The 18,519-nt window shown below is 41.7% G+C and overlaps 2 protein-coding genes across 2 annotated transcripts; both read right to left on the bottom strand.

The window, feature by feature from the left end:
• Window positions 1–2,453: 2,453 nt before the first annotated feature.
• On the bottom strand, window positions 2,454–4,591 carry LOC126609559 (7-deoxyloganetin glucosyltransferase-like). Its single transcript, XM_050277405.1, has 2 exons — window positions 3,538–4,591; window positions 2,454–3,455 (listed from the first exon to the last, which is right to left on the bottom strand). The coding sequence occupies exons 1-2, from the start codon at window positions 4,064–4,066 to the stop codon at window positions 2,524–2,526; spliced, it is 1,461 nt and encodes a 486-aa protein (XP_050133362.1). The 5' UTR covers window positions 4,067–4,591; the 3' UTR covers window positions 2,454–2,523.
• Window positions 4,592–4,722: 131 nt separating this feature from the next.
• LOC126609560 (uncharacterized) lies at window positions 4,723–6,433 on the bottom strand. The gene is made up of 3 exons (XM_050277407.1): window positions 5,764–6,433; window positions 5,429–5,650; window positions 4,723–5,255 (listed from the first exon to the last, which is right to left on the bottom strand). The coding sequence occupies exons 1-3, from the start codon at window positions 6,301–6,303 to the stop codon at window positions 4,956–4,958; spliced, it is 1,062 nt and encodes a 353-aa protein (XP_050133364.1). The 5' UTR covers window positions 6,304–6,433; the 3' UTR covers window positions 4,723–4,955.
• Between the last annotated feature and the right edge of the window lie 12,086 nt (window positions 6,434–18,519).

Raw genomic sequence — 18,519 nt, forward strand, 5'->3', positions numbered from 1 at the left:
GTGGGGCCCACCCCTAATTTTTGGTCCCTCGATTCTCTATTCCTCTTATCTCTGCACTCTTCTCTCCTCTCCTCTCCTAGGCACGGACGCACACAAACAAACAATGACGGCAACACCTCCACCACGATTCACGCTGGCGAACCACCATCTCAATCTCGCCGTCTCGACCCCAGGCCAAGGTCCCAGAACTCTGGCAGTGGCATAGATCATTGTTCACTGTCTTCCCCAACGAACCCACGACGAGTTCTCGCCATCCCCGATGTAGTTAAGTGCCTAGAACCCTTTAGATTGTGTTTTAAGGTTAGATTAGGGTGGTTTTTAAGTTATACTCCCATGTTGGAAGCAAAACCGGCTCGGGGGAACCTTCCCCAGTTTTTCAACGAATGAACCTACTTTTGCAAGCATTTTCCGGCCAACTTCGGCCACCACTTGGTCTCTGTTTGGTACGAATCTATTCTCCTTATTCCCAACTTCATTTCCATAGGTAGAACATTGTTTTTGGTGGAGAAATGAGCTTGAATGAAGCTCTAGAAAAATAGCCTAGAATTCAGCCAGTTTGAGGCCTTGCGGGCGCATAGGCTGAGCATGGTGTTGCAGTGCCTAGCGCATGGAGCACACGCGCCTTCACCAGAGGTATTGTGCTTCGTCGCCATCCACGGGGGCCCCGGTGACTTTTTCGACGACCCAAATCTGCGCGTGGCGGTGCGTGGGGGAACACGAGGTCCTTCTTTAGATTTTTCGACTTAACGAATCCGAATCTAACATTCATTTTCTCAAATTCAATCGTTTTAGTAAGGTTTTACTAATTGGTCCCTTTATGTGCTTAGGTGCGTTGTTAGTGGCGATCCCGAACTCCCTAGTTCGAACAGCTCCTCGGCAACATAGTATCTGTGAGTGGACTCCTTCTTAAATTGCATTATTTTATTAAATGCTAGGCTTGCATTCACAAAAACCATGTTTTCATGATTTTACGTTTTACGCATTATTTATGATTTATTTACAATTTATTGAATATACGGTTATGAAAGATTTACAAACCATGGCTTTTTACGCTTTACAATATATGATGGATTCACGAATATGAATTTATGATTTCACATGATTGATTTATTATGGTTTATGAGATGATACTTTGAGCTTTTGAGCCCTGATGATTTGATACGAGAAATGTGATTTATGTTTTTTGTGCTTAATTAGTGGGTATACATCACATACACATAACCTGAGTATGTATACGTGGCTATAGGACACAGTTAAGGATATTTATGACATACTCTCAGCTTCACTGGTTAAACCAGTGTTGGACAACTTCACTAGCCAGGGCTAGTGTCAGTGTGTTATGTTATGTATATGTTTCTTCTCTGGTATAACCCAGAGTTGTACAACTTCACCTTCGAGTGATGGGGCCTACCATGTTTCTTCACTGGCGTAACCCAGTGTCGTACAGCTTCACCTTCGGGTGATGGTTTTACCTTCGGGCGACTATGATACCCCTAGTTGAGTACATCATTGGTGTGACTATGGATGTTCTACTGATTTGCCTTCAGGCGACTATGTTATCATTACTGAGCACTGTTTTATACCTACATGTTTTATGAATGTTTTCATGGCAAGTTAGGGGTTTTCAGAAAACCTATTATGCAGTATTATACGTGTTTTCAAAACAAGGGGTTAGTATGTTTAAAAAAGAAAAATGATTTTCTTATTCTTATTACTATTATAAACTTTGGTCCACTCACATTTTGTTTTGCGCCCCCTTCAAGATTTAGAAATGAGGCGTACGATACCGACGTCAGGGCACTCCCACATCGGTATCTTCAAACCTTATCTGAGTAGGACCCACTCTTTTGTTCGTACCATTTTATATTAATTCTTTCACAATATTCTTGATTAGTTGTTTGCTCTAAACACGTTTCCGCATTTGTTTATTTCTTCATATTTACATATTTTATTTACTTTCGTTTACCGATATCACTTGCATACTAGTTAGTATGGCTTCGTTACTCTAGGGTGTCAGCCATCATGTGTCCATCCTGGTATTTGGGGATATCGGGACCGGGGCATGTAATCCAATGTTAGAAGATATAATTGCACAAAGATGGCAGATTAAAAAATAAAGTATTTGGTCAGTAGACTCGCCGTCGCCGGTCCAGCAAGCTTTTGGGTGGTGTTGCCATGGCAGAGGATCAGTATAACCTCCGTTTCGGTTTTTAACGTCGGAGTAAATGGCTTTTTGGTTTTATATAACGTCGGTTTAAACAGCTTAAGCTTATGTGTATTTGTTGTACACATGGCAAAATTTTAGTGGACACGTACTACTACTCAGCAAAGCCAGCTGATGGTACTGTATCGCTGTATATTTTCTCCAACTTGTGCTAGCTTCTAAACAATTAACTCCAACATAGGAAATCCGACTACTTTCACCGACAAATTAAGCGGGGAACAAACAGAAAAAAGCATACTGTTTTCAGTTTATTCATAAGGATGCTGCTAACCGAGTACAGGAGCCTCAGCTAAGCGCATCTAGTCGCGCAGTACATCGCTATTATTTAATAGCACTTGCTTCACCAAGTTGTCTAAGTTTTTGGATGAAGAACCATGCGGACCGGTGGCTTCTTCCGCAAGTTTCTTCCACTCTATGGCCTTATTTTTCATTTTCTTGCCCTTCTCCCCCTCCATTAATTCTCTAACAAGCTTCTCCACTTCATCTCTCTTCACTTTACTATCGATTTCCATGCCACTACCCCATTCGTTGCAAGTGAAGTAACAGTTTGTCTGCTGGTCGCCGAAGAGTGGCCAACAGAGCATAGGCACTCCGGCAGACAAGCTCTCAATGGTTGAGTTCCAGCCACTGTGTGTTAAAAACCCTCCAACCGATGGGTGGTTGAGGACTTTCTCTTGTGGGCACCAACTTACTATCATACCTCTTTCCTTGGTGTCGGCCACAAAGTCGGGTGGCAAAATTGCTGTTTCCCCGGCAACAAGATCAGGCCTAATTATCCACAGGAAGGGATGATTGCTATTTGCAAGTCCCCAACCAAACTCGATAACATGTTCAGGTGTCATCACTGCTAGACTGCCGAAATTCACATAAATAACAGAGTTTGGTGCCTTGGCGTTTAACCATTGGAGACACTCGGTTTCTTCTTTCCATAGACTGTATCCCACAGGCTTCAAAGGGTGTTCTGGTATCTGATTGAGAAGTAGTTGGAGTGGGCCAATGGCGTAAACAAGTGGAAGCATAGATGAGAGAGCATCCAAAACATCTTGCTCCAACGCATCAAAAGTGTGAAAAACAACAGCTGAAGCTTTATGAGCTCTGTCCATTGCTTCAACGGTGAAGTTAAGGAAGATGTCACTATCCCAGTAGGGGAGAGCCCTTAACCGTACACCGTTCATTCCCGGAGTCCAGTCTATTACCTTGTCCAAAATGTCATCTGTCAAACAGCTTTCATCTACAACACCCAATCAATCATGTCATATTTAAGCAACAAGCAATAAATCATTAAAATAAAATAAATTCTTCAAAATTTTCACCTTTTAATGGTGCAAATCCTCTTTCTACCAAAGCAGAATAGTGTTCAGATCCCATTAAGCTGCATGCGGATGCAGCTAAAGTAAAAAACAGCGCGATAGGGAGTCTAAATTCTTCAGCAGCCGTGATAGTAAACGTCATGAGGCCGTCTGAAACAATGCAAGACACCGGAGGACTAACATTGTTGGAAGCTGCCATGTCGTTGAGTTTTTTTATAAGGTTACAAAACGGAGCCAAAAAATTTGTTCTGATAGAATCACAAAGCAAATAGGGGTCTTGGGCGGAGTCTGCATCTGAAACTGGAAGGCTATCAGGAATTGTTTCAAACCGAAAATCAGGGAAGCCATCAAGAGAGTTGGGTCCGAGAGATTTAAGAAAGCGCTTGTGATTGAACTCTGTGTTGACAAAGGTTATGTGAAAGCCTCTATGGTGGAGGAGTTTTGCTAATTTCAGCATTGCCTTGATATGGCTTTGAAATGGAACCGGAATACATACGGCGTGAGGCTTATCACCTACTGCTATGGAACTCATCTTCGATTTGCATTCTCACAAATGCAAGCAGTCCGAGCTTTATAGGCAATCGACCATTTTGCGGCGTTAAATGTCAGCGAGTCCAATAAATAATGGACGGCGAGGTTGATCTTTCTTCTGTACTTTTATTTGAAGGGCCATACTGGGGTTGGAGATTACACGCACAGGCTGAAAACATTTTCATTACTAAGGCGGCGCTTGTGGAAGAAACACGCGGAAAGAGTAAAGAAAATGTGAAGCGACAATTACCCCAAAACTACATCTCTAACTAAAGGCATGGGTGAGAATTTACTGTCGTTGAACATATCAAACCAATCAGTCTTACCAAGGATCTTCAGCTCAATGGACTAAAAACCAGAAAATTTTCAGCTCACTGGAGCATTCACTTATATGGAATCCCATTCTAACAAAGGATTCTCGTGGTTTCTGAGGATCTAGCTACAGGAGAGCCAAGAACGGAGCTTTTTCCACCCAACTCTGAATTGAAATGTGTAATTTCTATTGAGAAATGAAACGATGGCCGAACATCATATCCTCAACTTCTATTCACTTGTTCCACAAGTTTCTCAGTCAAATTAAAAAATAGGACCTCAACTACCATTCAATTGCCAGCATTTATCACATCACATTACTAGCATAAACCATAAACTCTTCAATGCGGGAAATCAAAACTAAGTAATTTCCATTGCGAAACGAAATGATGTGCAAACAACATAAGTCCTCAAGTTCTAAACACTCGTTCCACAAACTTCTCAAAACTATACACAGGCTTACCATGATTGGATTAATCCTTTCTTAAATTATCACATCAAGAAAGAACCAGTCCTGCAAACTTTCAACACAAACAGTAACTCCAGCAAATGGTGGTGTTTCAGAAGTACATTGCACCTTAACCTGAAGGGCAGTCCCGCGCCCAGTGCCCTGGCTTGCCGCACTTATAACAAGAGCCCCCTGAAGCAGACCGTGCTCCCATTTCGGCCGGAGCAGCATTATACGAAGGAACTGTTGGGCAATCTCTTGCCCAATGCCCTTCCTTTCCACACTTAAAGCAGGAAGAACCAGTAGTTACAACATACCCTTTGTTGTTTGCCTCGCTCAAACCATATTGCACCTTTGCACCACGACCTGGAACACCAGCAGCTGCCGCAGTATGCTCATTGCACCACTTGAAGAACCCACAAGAGCTTCCCTAAACGAGCAAAACAATGAAGCCATTAACCTACTTCATTTCAATTCAAACACACTCTGCTTTCGACATTAACTCAAACACATACCATACACGATACAGATTGCAAATTTGCAACATAATTTTATCTAACTGTACCCAAATCAATGAATTAGGCTCAACAAATTAAAAGGTACCTCCTGCGCAGGACAACGGTAGAATTGGCTGCCGATATTTTTCCCAGTTTTGGCAGTTAAGATTAAGCAGACACCGCCACCGCAGGGACATTCTAGAGCTGGAAACGAAGAATCAGATGCAGCATAGCTATGGCTTCTAGTAGCGCTACCAGTAGAAGCCATGGCATTTGGCCCAGAAGCAGCATTGTCACACCACTCAAAGAAACTACAGCCTCCATTTTCCTGTCAAAATTTAGTAACATTATACAAAATCGGTAACCATAGCATCCATTGTTCTCTTAAATCCAAGAAAAAAAATTAAAAATAAAAGAAGAAATGGATATGGGTTTTTGAACCTGTCTCAGAGGACATTTGTAAAACTTTCGACCCGGATTCTTCTCAGTATTTGCAGTGAGGACCAGGCAGGCTCCATACCCACAAGGGCAATTTTTCTCCGGAACAGAAATCGAAGAGTCGCCGCCACCGATATTACCATAATACCCACCACCGCCTCCTCCTCCGCTGGGGGCATCACAATCGCGGGCCCAATGCCCCGGTTTGCCGCACTTGAAGCAGGTATCACCACCAGCGGAGACGCCGTCGTTTCCGGTCGCCCCGACATTGACCCTCCCTCTGGATAATCCGCCGCGGGGAGTGTCAGAGAGTGCTCGCTGGCTTCCTTTGAGAGCAGCGGTGTAGAGGCCGCCGTCGTCGTGGTCCGCGCCTAATTTTTGATTCGCGTGAGAATTGAAGGAAACGGCGGCGTTTTGTGCGGGCGCGGTACTGATTCGACGGCGCTTGTAGGCGAGCGCTTCGGCCTCGGCCGCCGCTACCTGAGAAAGGAACTCGTCGTCGTCTTCGATCTCGATGGCGAAGCGTTTTGCTTCAGTCTTCATCCCTCTCTCTCTCTCTGAATTACTCCGCTCACAGCAGCAGTGAGGAAGTATTGGGAATTGAGGAGGCACTTCGATTTCGTATTTGGTTTTCGTTAAATTTTGATTTTGGCCCTCCTTTTCCCTCTCGCTAATTTTCCCGGCTTTTGTTTTCTTGACCAAGTCCCGTATTTAAGTGATATTTTCAAAGTTTTCCAATTCAAAATAGGGGTTTTAATTTAAGACCCTACTAAATGATAAAAGAATAATTAACAAACTTTACACAAAATTGATTTTTTTAAGAAAAAAAACTAATGAAAATGGTTTAGAAACTTTGAGTTTTAACGAAAATGACAAAATAAAGGATAAAGTAAATAGTACCAAGATTGAATTTTTAATGTAAAAATGTGGTTTTTCGTTAAAATGAACAGTACTGAAAACTTTTCGTTAAAATTCCCTTTTTTTAATGCAAACGACAAGGTAATTACACTAAGTTAGAGAGAATTGAGATTTTAGTGCAGAGGATGGATACAGTGCTCTAGTTAACTTGACTAAACTCAGATGTGCACAAAAAAGGGTTCTTGCCTAAAATGATCTATTTTGAGTCATGGTTACTGACATGAATAGTTTTTAGTATGTTGTTAATCTTTCATTGTGTCGTTAAAATTTAATCGAAGTGTCGTCGATATTAATTTTGATCAGCTCAAGAAATAATATTTGAGTTGAATCTTTTTAGAGCACTTTCATCCATCCCCTTTTGCCATGTTAAGGTGCCAATACTGCTGTCAAATACATGCCATACCACCCATTTTTAGGAAATTGGCACCTTGGTGTCGAGCCATGGAAGTCACTCAGGCTTCCTTTTTCCATAGCCTGTATCCCACAGACTTCAAAAGGTCTTCTTCTATTTGATTGATAAGCAACTGGAGAGGGCCAATGGGGTAAAGATGGGAAATCATGGATGAGATAGCATCCAAAATATCTAGCTGCAAGACTTCGATAATATGAATTACAACTGCAGAAGCTTTATGTGCTCTCTTAGTTGCTTCACTTGTTAAGAAAATCGCACTGTCATTCAGATTTGTTGTTCGTAGAAAGGCTGGAAGGTCCCTTAGATGGATATCTTTCTTTCCCGCCTTCCTGGTATTCAATCTATGACAGTGTCTAAGTAGCCATTTGACAGATAACTCTCATCTGCAGCATTAAAAACAGTGAGTATAGTTAAATTAAAAAATAAAAAATCAGATACACTAATGAGTTCTTCATTTTCTTGCACTTCCCCTCCACCTTTTAGACCATCTCCAATGATGACCTAAAACCTAAAAATATTTAGCCCAGAAAATTTAGGTTTTAGTCCAGAAACAGCTTTTCTACTCCAATCCTTATGGCCTAAAATTTTAGCCTGAGATCATCAAAGAATGAATTAAGGCTAATTTTTTTTAAATTAACTTTTTAAAAAAAAAATTATGTAGACTATCCTAAATTAATTATATGAACATTTTAACCTAAAAATATTTAAATTCCGATAAATTTTGAAAAATTACTAAATCAATACATGAAAATCATGATAAACCACATAAACTTAATACAAATGATAAACTTAATACAAATGACAATTAATAAACCACATAAACTTAATACAATCGAAAACTCATAGACTTAATAATGATATCCACCATCTTGACTTGGTGATGGACTTGGGTGATAGTCTTGAGATGAATCGTCATCTTGAAATATACTCCTTGTGGCATCCCTTCGTAAAATGTCCTTTTGCTTACCACGTAAGTATTTCTTCCTCTCTGGAGTGTATTTGTCGATGTCCTCCATCATAAAATTAATTTCAAACCTTTCTTGCTCCCTATCCCCTTGTTCCTTCATGGCCAAACACATTTTGGGCCGATTCTTCTTGCCGAGAGATATGGTTTTCATTCATTCTTACCATTTCGCTAGCAAATTGTGCACGTATTGGATCTTGGGACTTCCCTTTTCTCTTTGCTTCCTTTTGCTTATCTCTACTGGGGGCCTTGCAAAAGAAGTTGGGGTCATTTGTTCGACACCTTCATTGTCGGCAAAATTCACACCTTCATTGACACCATTTGGGTGTGGGGTTTCACTATGAAATAATATTCCCCATTGTTGGTCCGCATTGGTTCCCCACCTTGGACAATCCTTGAGGATGTTCCAAGCATGATGCAACTTAAAAGCTTGATTTTTTGGTGTAGTTCTTGTCTTGTAAATTGCCATTGCTTTGTCACCCTATGCAACAAATACATAAAAATAATTAGTTGCAAAATACTATTATGTACATGACAACTAAAATATGAACAAAGAAACTCACAATTTATGAGGCGCCCCTTCCACTAAGCATGTCAACCATGGCTCTCTCCAAGCTTCCATTCCACAAAGTGCATGCTTTGTTGATAATCTTCCACCGATCATGAACACCACCAGCTTCCCTTCGACCGGCATTAAAGTTTTCATGGAACTTATCAACGATTTTACCCCACAAAACCTTTCTATTTTGATTCGTGCCGACGGCACCATCTTCGCTAACAGAAATCCATGCCAAACATAAAGCAATATCTTCGTCAAAGGTCCAATAACGACCTCTAACATGCTCTTTTGCCATCTTGAAAATTTTAGAAATGAGAAGAAATGGTAGAAAGAAAAATTGGAAGAATTGTAGAAGAAAAGTGAGTTTTGTGTGGATGTTTGAACAAATACATAGGTATTTATAGAGTTTTTGGTTGCATTTTAAGTTAAATTTTTTTTTAATTATTTTAGCCATTGGATTTAAATTTGGACCATTAGATCTTTTTTTTACCGTTAGATTTGATTATATTCGATCTAAGCCGTTGGATTCAATAAATATATAAATATAAAACTAAAAAATAATAATTTGAACTTGAACCGTTGGATTAACCAACGGCCCATTTAAACGTAGTCGTTGGATGATAAAAAGTAGCTATTGGGCTACTTGATGGTCTGACAACCAGGGGAACACCCCCACGTGGGCTTGTCCATATTTCAACAAAGCCTAGCGCATGCAGCTCATAGGCGTGTAGGATTTGTGAAGTGGGCTTCACAACCCTGGTTTCAGTCTCAGTTGGTGGGGCCTTTTTGCTGTGTAGCCTAAAATTGGGCGGGAATTTGACCCCCATTTGGGTTTTAGGTTTATTTTAGGTCATGGTTAGAGTGGATTTGGGGTGGGGGGAAGGGAAATTTTAGGTTAGCCCACCATTAGAGATGGTCTTAGTGGTGTAAATCCTTTTCCGGGGAAAGCCTGATAATGCTTGAATCTCTTGAAGCCACAAGCAGCTGCAGGAAAGAACAACACAATAGGAAGTTCAAGCTCTTCAGCTGCTGTGATTGAGAAGCTCATGAAACCACAACACAATAATGGTCTAAGAACACAATTGGTTTGTGCCCTATTCAGTTTCATCGAACATAAATATGTATATGTGCTTTTTTAATTTCACTGAACACAAAAGTTGTTCTGCTTTGCCGAGAGCTGTATCTGATCACAACTGTCTTCTTGTTTCGGCTTCTGCTACTTTACTTTCGGGACCTCGACCTTTTCGGTTTTAGTCCATGTGTGGACATTATATTCTAGTCTTATTGATGTGGTAACTAAGTGCTGACAATCAACTAGTGCTTATGCATGTCTTATATATGTTTGCTATTTTGTTAAAGCTTACGGCCCTTCAGTGTTGTCTTCGAGTTTGGAATTATAGTGTTTATGGTGATGCCCATAAAAACGTCACCATGGTTAAGGAAAAGCTACATAATATTCAAAATATTAATTATTCTACTGAGAACTCTCAAGAGAGGTTTAATGAAGAAATTGAGGCCAAGACAGCTATATTTAATGCTCTTCGTATGTAAGAAGCTTTCTGGCGCTATCGTGCTTAGATTAAAAGGAAAACTAATAAAAAGAGTTTGAAAATTTTGGGTTTTAACGATAAAGACAAAATAAATGGTAAGGTGAATAGTACTGTTGACCCTAAAAACTACTAAACCTACGTGGCGCGCAGGCCGAGTAATCTATGAGCTAACTACGTCCTTCGGTTGTGTGCGGGGCGTGCCAACTTGTCGGCCGAGGAGTAAAATTTGCTGATGTTGCGTTGTGTCGCGCTACTGACTTCTGCGTCTTGCGATTGCGGCCGAGAAAGGAACACGTCTCGGCCTCTTGGGTTCTCAAGCCTGAAGACAAGGCTATTATTCTTACGAAGTTCACGAATCGTCATTGTCGGACTCGGTCACAGTGATGGTATTCGTCAGAGTAAATTCACGCCGAATCGACATCAAAGTGTAAGGGCACAAATACTCAAAGCAGATATAAGTCTTAATGGTGAACGTGGTTCAGTCGTCGGAATGCCAAACTCTAAATCCCACTTGAGAGTATCCAATCATAAAATAACTCAGTGTGCAATGTGCCGAGCTTGGTAAACTGTAACACCTCACTTCGCCGAGAAGGCTAATGAGATAACCTCAACCAACAAGGATTCGGAAATCCTTCTCGACCGAGACTTGGATAGGTAACCAACTGTCCTCACCGCAGTGCTGTTGATACCAATGAAAGATGCTGCGAGATCGGCTGATTCTACGATGACAGATCTATCTTATGTCGACTGAGGATATCACCGGTTGCCTTCACAATGTTGTTGATACCAATGGAAGATGTGTCGGCGAAAAGGGAAAAATAAAAATCTCAAGGTTGTTGAGAGAGTTTGCGCAGGGCAATTGTGTGCTTAATTGGAGGGTCTTTACGTTGTGTGCAGCTTTGTATTTATAATACCAAACTGCATGATGGCCGCCTTGTAGAGCCCTTGCCGTGAACAAGTCATGTCTTGATACTAAAGGATAATAAACCGATGTTTGATAATCATATTAAGCAATCCTTATCAACACAATTCGCATCATGCATGGCTGAACGAGTTCCCAATATTCATGCTGAATGAATCTGGCTTCATAAAGGTCTTCATGCTGACTCACGGTATAAAAGCATATGCCAATATGCTAAATCTTTTAGCATAATTTACTATCTGATTGTTGCCATCTTATCATCACCATAATCCAAAAAGTCCTCGTGTTCCTTCATAACAACCCCATCTTACATGCTTCATCATCTGATGTCGTGCCTTGTAAATTACAGTCGTATCATTCCACACGGCATTGCCAGATTCTATCAAATCAATCTCCTAATGACGCATTACTCCATGTGGCGAAAGCAATACATGAATAAGGCAAAGGCATATGCCCATTATTCCATTTCGTTCAAACCGACTGGGATCTTAGATAATATTAAGTTAAAATAATTTAATATACTATTAAGAGCTAATAATTATGATTAAAACCACAATATTATCCCTCAATAATGATAAGAAATTACATTAACAACTCCACGAAGGTCTTGAACTCTACTCATTCAACGGCCTCGATCGTTCGGGGCGATGGTGTAATTTTGGGTCTAAACAAGTACCAGAATTGACTTTTTAGTATAAAAATGTGGTTTTTCGTTAAAGTGAACAGTACCGGAAGTTTTTCATGAAAATTCCCTAGATTAAATGCTCTTTTAGATGGTGATATTGTGCTCTCTTCTCTTGCTGAAATTGTTGATCATGTGGTGAACTTTTATCTGTCTTTATATACTTCACTACAAGAAAAATGGTCGATGTGCACAAAAATATATTTGTGCCCTATGATGCTTAAGGGCACTCACATATGTGCCCATTGATCAACATCAACAATGCAGCAACTATAATATATATGTGCCCTCTATGGGTGTGCCCTTTGGTCAAAGGGCACCATATAGCATTTGGTGTTCATAGACTTGGCACAAATAAGAGCATTTTTGTGCCTCTGTTCTGGTTGTCAGATGACTTTCCATCCATGTTAGCACAAAGTTTGTACTTGAGCCCATTCAATTAAATATTAAAAAAATAAAAAATCGAAAAACCATACAAACTAAAAACAATCATTTTACATATTGTAGCCCTAATTAAGAAAACACTCGAAAACAATCATTTCTGCACAACAACATCTTCCCCAAAAAGCTTTGTTCATCCCATCTTTGTTGCTCCACAAACAAATTCATCATTCCACAAGCAGAGTTCCATCAAACTTAAGAATTTATGGGCAAAAATAAAAAGAATTTCAAACAAAAATCGTTAACTGAGGTGACGTTGAGTTTCCTGCGGGATCAAATACAAAAGAAAAATTATTAAAGAATCAGACAAAAATAAAAATAAAAACAAAGGGAAAGCCCAGATTTGAGAGGTGTCGGTATTGAACATTGTTTATATAAGATTAAGCCATAAGAAAGCAGGAATAAAATATATTCTAAAACTGAGCTGCATTTCCCAGTTTTCTCGAACGTATGTTGTGGATGCAAATTTTCTCCTCCTCAATCTTGGACGATTTTACACCTACAAAATAACTAGCACCTTAGGTTAAGGCCAAAAGCCTCACGCGCCAACGATGAATGGGGGGGGGGGCTTTGGCCGAAGAACCTCCGATGTCAAAGTTAGAATTTTAGAGAGAAAAAGTGTTTAGAGTATTTGGGATTTTTTGTAAGAGAATTGGAATTACCATTTGGTGAAAATAGGTCCCTATTTATAGAGCTAGGTAGGTTTACTTTTTAGAGAGGAAATGTGGCCGGCCATTCAATAGGAATTTTAGGTTTTATTTGGCTAATTAAACGTAAAAGGAAATGTTTTGGTGGTTATGGTATTAATTGGCTAATAAAAAGGAAGAAATGGTGAAAAAATGTAGAAAAATGTGATGGATTAGGTTTTGAATGGGGATAGCCGGCCCTCTAGTATTTTTAGGTTTGAATGGGTGTTTCAATTTGATAATTAAGGGATTGATTAGGTAATTAATCCCTTAATTAGTCAATTTTTAGGAAACATGAAGGGAATATATTATTTAGCTAATTGATTAGCTAAATAATGGAATATAAAACATATAAAATAAATTAGGTTTTGGGAATTACCTTATAGAAAGGATTTGATGAAATAGGCTTTAAATTGTTACCTATTTTGAGCACTTTTGACTTGGTTGAAAGATAATTTCCCGCTGCTTGCGCGTAGGAATCCCGGTATGCCTCAAGGGTATTTTTGTCCTCTTTTGTCCAAAAGTCCACGTGTCGCCTAGTGAATATTTTTGGCTCCACAAATGCCCCCACACCTGTTGGGCTGCCTACAGAAAAGGGCAGCAGGTGTAGAGATCTTCTTACTTTAGGAAACTTAGGACTGCTTCCTATTTTGATGTAGATTTTCTCTTTAATAGGAAATTAGATCCTTCTAGGAAAGGGAAATAAATTTCTCTCAAAGCCTATTTAAGTCCACCTTAAGTGGGTTGTTAAATCAACTTTGGAGAAAGATTTATTTTACCTTACAAGAGAGAGAGAGAGAGCTTAGAGGATATTTGTTCCCCCTTCTCTAGCAATCTTCTACATCCTGCCCGTGTAAAGGACCGTCTTTCGTTGATTTCTTCGTCTTCTCCGTGCCGCACCGATGTAAGAAAAATTTAATTTTTTCTTGTCTTCTTCTTGGATAGTGCTATTGTGGAGCAGTCATCGGGGTGGTGCGGCACGTCGGCTAGCAGAGGCCAGGAGTTGACTCGGCATGGGCCGAGGAGGCATCGTGGCAGGGGCCACTACTTGGGCTGTTTGGCTTGGCTAGAGCCAAAGGCAACTTGTGAGGTCAGGGCCGTAGATTGTGGCGCTAGGGCGCAGTGCTAGGCGAGCCACATGGCTCATGTCCTTTGGGCTTTTGGACCTTACTCAGGCCAGGCTGGCGGCTGAAAGAAATGAGGAAGTCGTGGGCCTCATGGCCTCATGGTTGCTGGAATGCTGGGCATGCAGGCCTCCTACCTGCTAGAATATTGGGTTAATCTCATTTGCTGAGTACCGTGAATGGCGTTGGCTGCTTAGTTCTCTTCGCCGGAAGTAAGGTGGACTGCTCCCGAAAGTGGAGGTAAAGAGGATCAAGGCGGATGCATTAACTCGTCTGATCGATGTCGTGGAGCCTACTATGAATGAAGATGGAAAGAAGAGATCTTCCCTGTCTACTCAAGAGGTGCCAGTTGAGAAAAAATTGAAGACTTCCTCCGCTGCTCGTGAAGATCCGTCTGCTGTCGAGAGGCCTGTGATTGGCGTGACTTCTTCCAATAGGAAGAAAAATGAGGCTGCTAGATCTGAGCCTATGGCGCCTTCTATGTTGAGAATAGCTAGCACAATTGTTAATAGGATTGCTCAGTGTAAAGATTATGTCATGCCCCTAGTGTCGAAGTCTGTACCAAGACATTCGTGAAGAGCAAAAGTCTGGTTCACCTTTAGAGAGGCTTGTTAATATGAAGAGCGATAAGATGGACTTTGCTGCTAAAGCGGCGCTAAGGCCCACTCCCTCTGCTGTTGAGATTGATTCGCCTGCTAAGAAGAAGGAAACTACTCGCATGGGTAGCTGTGAGAAATCCACTAAGCCTGCTTCTAGGGAGGCTGCTGAGATTTGTGTGCTGAAAGCAGATTTCCTTAAAGATATAGACGCTTGTGCCAAATTTGTTGATGACGTTAGAAAAATTTGTTTGCCCAAGTTCCTCTGCAAAGCATACGACCCAATATAGAAGGATTGCTCTGCTTGCTATGATGCAGATATAGCAAGGCTATTAATGAGGTGGCGAAGACTATGGCAACTGAAGCTTATCCATCGGCCGAAGAGATCAAGCTGTTGGATTATGAGCTCGTTGCTTTGAAATGGTCTAATATTTCTGACCCCACTTCTCTGCAGCTTGAGATCGCTCACCACGAGATTGTTGACTTGAAGACTAAGCTTGATGCGATCCAAGTTAAGTATGAAAGTACAGAGAAGGAGATTGAATGTTACAATACCTCAAATTCAAGATCTTGAGGTTGCAGTTTCTGAGCTTCGATTCGTTGCTTATGCAAATGATGAAAAGTTGATTGCTGCTTATGCTAAGAAGGGTGTGGATGAGCTGCAGCGCGTCCGTGTTAGTCTGCTTGAGAAGAATGAGCAACTGAAGGGTGAGAATGATGGGCTTGAGGTTTTAAGACCTTCTTTATTTCTCCGGAATACTTGCTTGCTTTTACTTTTAAGGCTTCCATTGGTGAAGTAGTTGGAGAAGTTAGTGCCTAGGCTGGGGCAGCAGGGGGTGAATCGCCGGATGATGTCGCTGCTAAAAGCGTTACGGCCGCTGAAGGTGTGGCGATTGAGTAGTCGTGGGATGTCCAAGCTGCTGTAGTGTAGTATCCAAGCTGCTGCTGTCGTGGGATGTCCAAGCCGCTGCTAAGACCTTGTAGCTTTTGTTTTGCTTGAACTCCTTCGGCCTTTGTTAGTTGTTTATAAACATGTTTTCCTTCGTTTTTCTTCATCTTCGCTTCTTTTGTTCATGCCCTAACCTTTAAACTTGATAGACCAGTGGCATGCATGCTATTTTTTTTATAAGCAGACAAGCTCGTATAGCCTATGCAGCCGTAGGTATTGGTGTAGAACTTTGCAAAGTTGTTAGCCATAGGGTTGGCAGCCGGATGCCTTACTTACAGAAGCAGACAAGTCCGCGAAACCACTAGGTTATTAACCTTGACTTTCTTCAATTTCGTAGGTTGCGTAGCAAGTATCATAACACTTTAGGACTTGGTGTAGGTTGTTCCGCGCTTGGTAGAGGTGAAGCTTATCGACTACGTAGCATGTCGGCAGTGGATAAAACTTCGTATATGTGCGCTAGCTTGTTTAACCTTTCACAAGAATGTGCAGTTGTATAAGTCTAGCGTGGCTTTACTGCTCCAAGGGCAAGCCGTAGGCAATCTTCCGGAATCCGTAGGCTACCTTAGTGCACTCGGTAGCAGCTTTAGGGTTCCAAGGCAGCCGTCTATAGGGCGTACTGCGTAATGTGCCCCCTCCGTCTCTAGGGCCCGGTTCCTCGCGGATTAGGCCAAGAGACCCAAAATCCTTCAGTTAGCTAAGCTTTGAAAAAGACCGTTGTGGCTAATTCGAGGAATCCCTGCACAAGCCATCGTACATCTAGTTATACTAAGGCAACCAAGCTCATCCACGTCTGGATATTCGGAGTGTAAAGTTTATACTCTCGTACTGGAGAGCAATTAGTTTATCCTCTCACACTAGAGAGCATGGTTGGTCCCTCGGGGGGCACAATTCCTGCGATGGGTCCCTAAGAAGGGCGCAGTCTTCTTTTGAAGTGCTGGAGTGATCAGTTGTTGTAAGCATGCAGCTGAGCCAAGTTGTGATTACTTCTGAATTCCTCATTGAAAAACGAGTGAAACAAACGAGAACTTAGTTGTAAGGTAGGAACTGCATAACAACTGGATAGTCCTCAACTTGTGAGGTGATGCCCATTGAGCTTCTTGAGTCTTCGGGCTTTAATGTAGTCGGAGGTCACACATGGTACTTCTTCAGATTGTAGGCGCTCCACTACTTTTCGATCTTTTTATCGTTTCATGGTGGCGAGGGTGTAATTACTCTTGCCGCCTATTCTGCTGAGCTTGTACGGACCTTCCCAGATGAGATCCATCTTTTTGGAGCCTTCTTTGTGGGCAATGATGAAGGCTTTTCTTAGGACTAGATCTTTGGACTGAAATTGCCAGATCTTGGCCTTTTTGTTGTAGCTGGAAAGGAACTACTGCTGGTAAGCTGCGATGCGGGTGATAGTCTGCTCGCACTTCTCCTCTGCCAGATTTAAGCTTGTGGCCATCTCCTTTCGGTTACTCGTCGTCTGGCCATCTTCCCTTCTTGTTGGTGATGGATTTCTTAAGGCAGTTGAGGATCATCTTTTTGGATGTTTCGGCTCGCCTATTGCCTTGAGGATATCTCGGCGTGGACATATGTTGCTTTATGCCATATTTTTTTAAGAACTTCGCCAAATCTTTTCCCATGAATTGCGGGTCATCGTTGGTGATGATGGATTAAGGGATGCCAAATCGGTAAATGATATTCCTCCATATGAAGCGCTCTATGTTCGTCTGAATCGTGGCCGTCATGGGCTCTGCTTCTACCTATTTGGTGAAGTAGTCGGTTGCCACGATCATCATGCCTTTGCCCCTAGTAGTCTGGTTGGTGATTAGCTGGGAATCAGAATGAATTGAAAACTTTTTCATCGCCAAGTCTTTTGTCATTCGAAAGCCTGCTAGTGGGGCTTCATACTCTACTTCGTCGTTAGATGCTTTGAAACTTAGAGTGATCACCTGCTCGAGCATTGAACCGTTTGGGGTGACAAGAACCATGGCTGCTCATGAGCCTTTGTAGTTGGATGCGCCGTTGACATGCAAATGCCAGAAATCTCCATTGAGGGAGTATGTGCCTCTAAAGTGTGCTCGACTGCCTTCGGGGCGTCGTTAGGCTGCTCTGTTGCGTTGTCAAGGCTAGGCGTGAAGGCTCGGCAGGCAGCCGTGGAGCTAGGGCCATGTTACATGTAGTAGGAGATGCTTAACTTTCGATATTGGGCCACTCTAGAGCTGAATAATGGAGTAAGGGTCAGCTAGGGCCATGTGACGCACGGCAGAAGGTAGTGCTCAACTGCCGGTACATGTTGCTCTTATGTAGAATCTTCTGGGACGACGAGGACAAAACTTGCTTCTGAGTGTTCTTTCCAATGTTCTTCTGCCCTTGGCGTGTCTTTTAGGCTGAGTTGTTGTGTTCGTCAGAAAGCTTTGCATCCGCTAAGGTCTACTCCTTTATTGTCGCACGTATGGATTCGGCAGAATGGTGCATCATGATGATGACTACGTGCGCTTGAAGGTAAAACTTAAGCTTTTAGGTTACAACAATTATTGCCAAAGTTAGCTTTTGAATTTCTGATAACATCAATGAGAGCTTTTAAACTGTGGAATACAACTAATAGCATGGATGAGAGCTTTTAAACTGTGGAATATAGGTAGTCGGCCCCCCAGCTCTTCTCGTATGATGGTAAAGCTTATTTTTGCTTCAGATGTGACTACTCGTCCAGTCAGACTTTGAATCTCCTTCAGAGTAGTGGGGAACTTCATATTCAAGATCGCCGAACTTCGTCCCAAAGTGCATGCTTTTCTGCTAAAGCGAAAGAGTCTGCCAAAGTTAGATCTTCTTTCATTATCAGTTTTCCGAATAGCGGGTGGTCTACTGTAAGTCCTTTTTGGAAGGCTGCTCTAGCGATCGAGTCATTACATCCGACTATTTTTGCCTTCTCTGCTTTGAACCTCCTCACATAGTCTCGAAGCGACTCCTTTGG

This window comes from Malus sylvestris, chromosome 17, assembly GCF_916048215.2.
Source record: "Malus sylvestris chromosome 17, drMalSylv7.2, whole genome shotgun sequence".
NCBI lineage: Eukaryota > Viridiplantae > Streptophyta > Magnoliopsida > Rosales > Rosaceae > Malus > Malus sylvestris.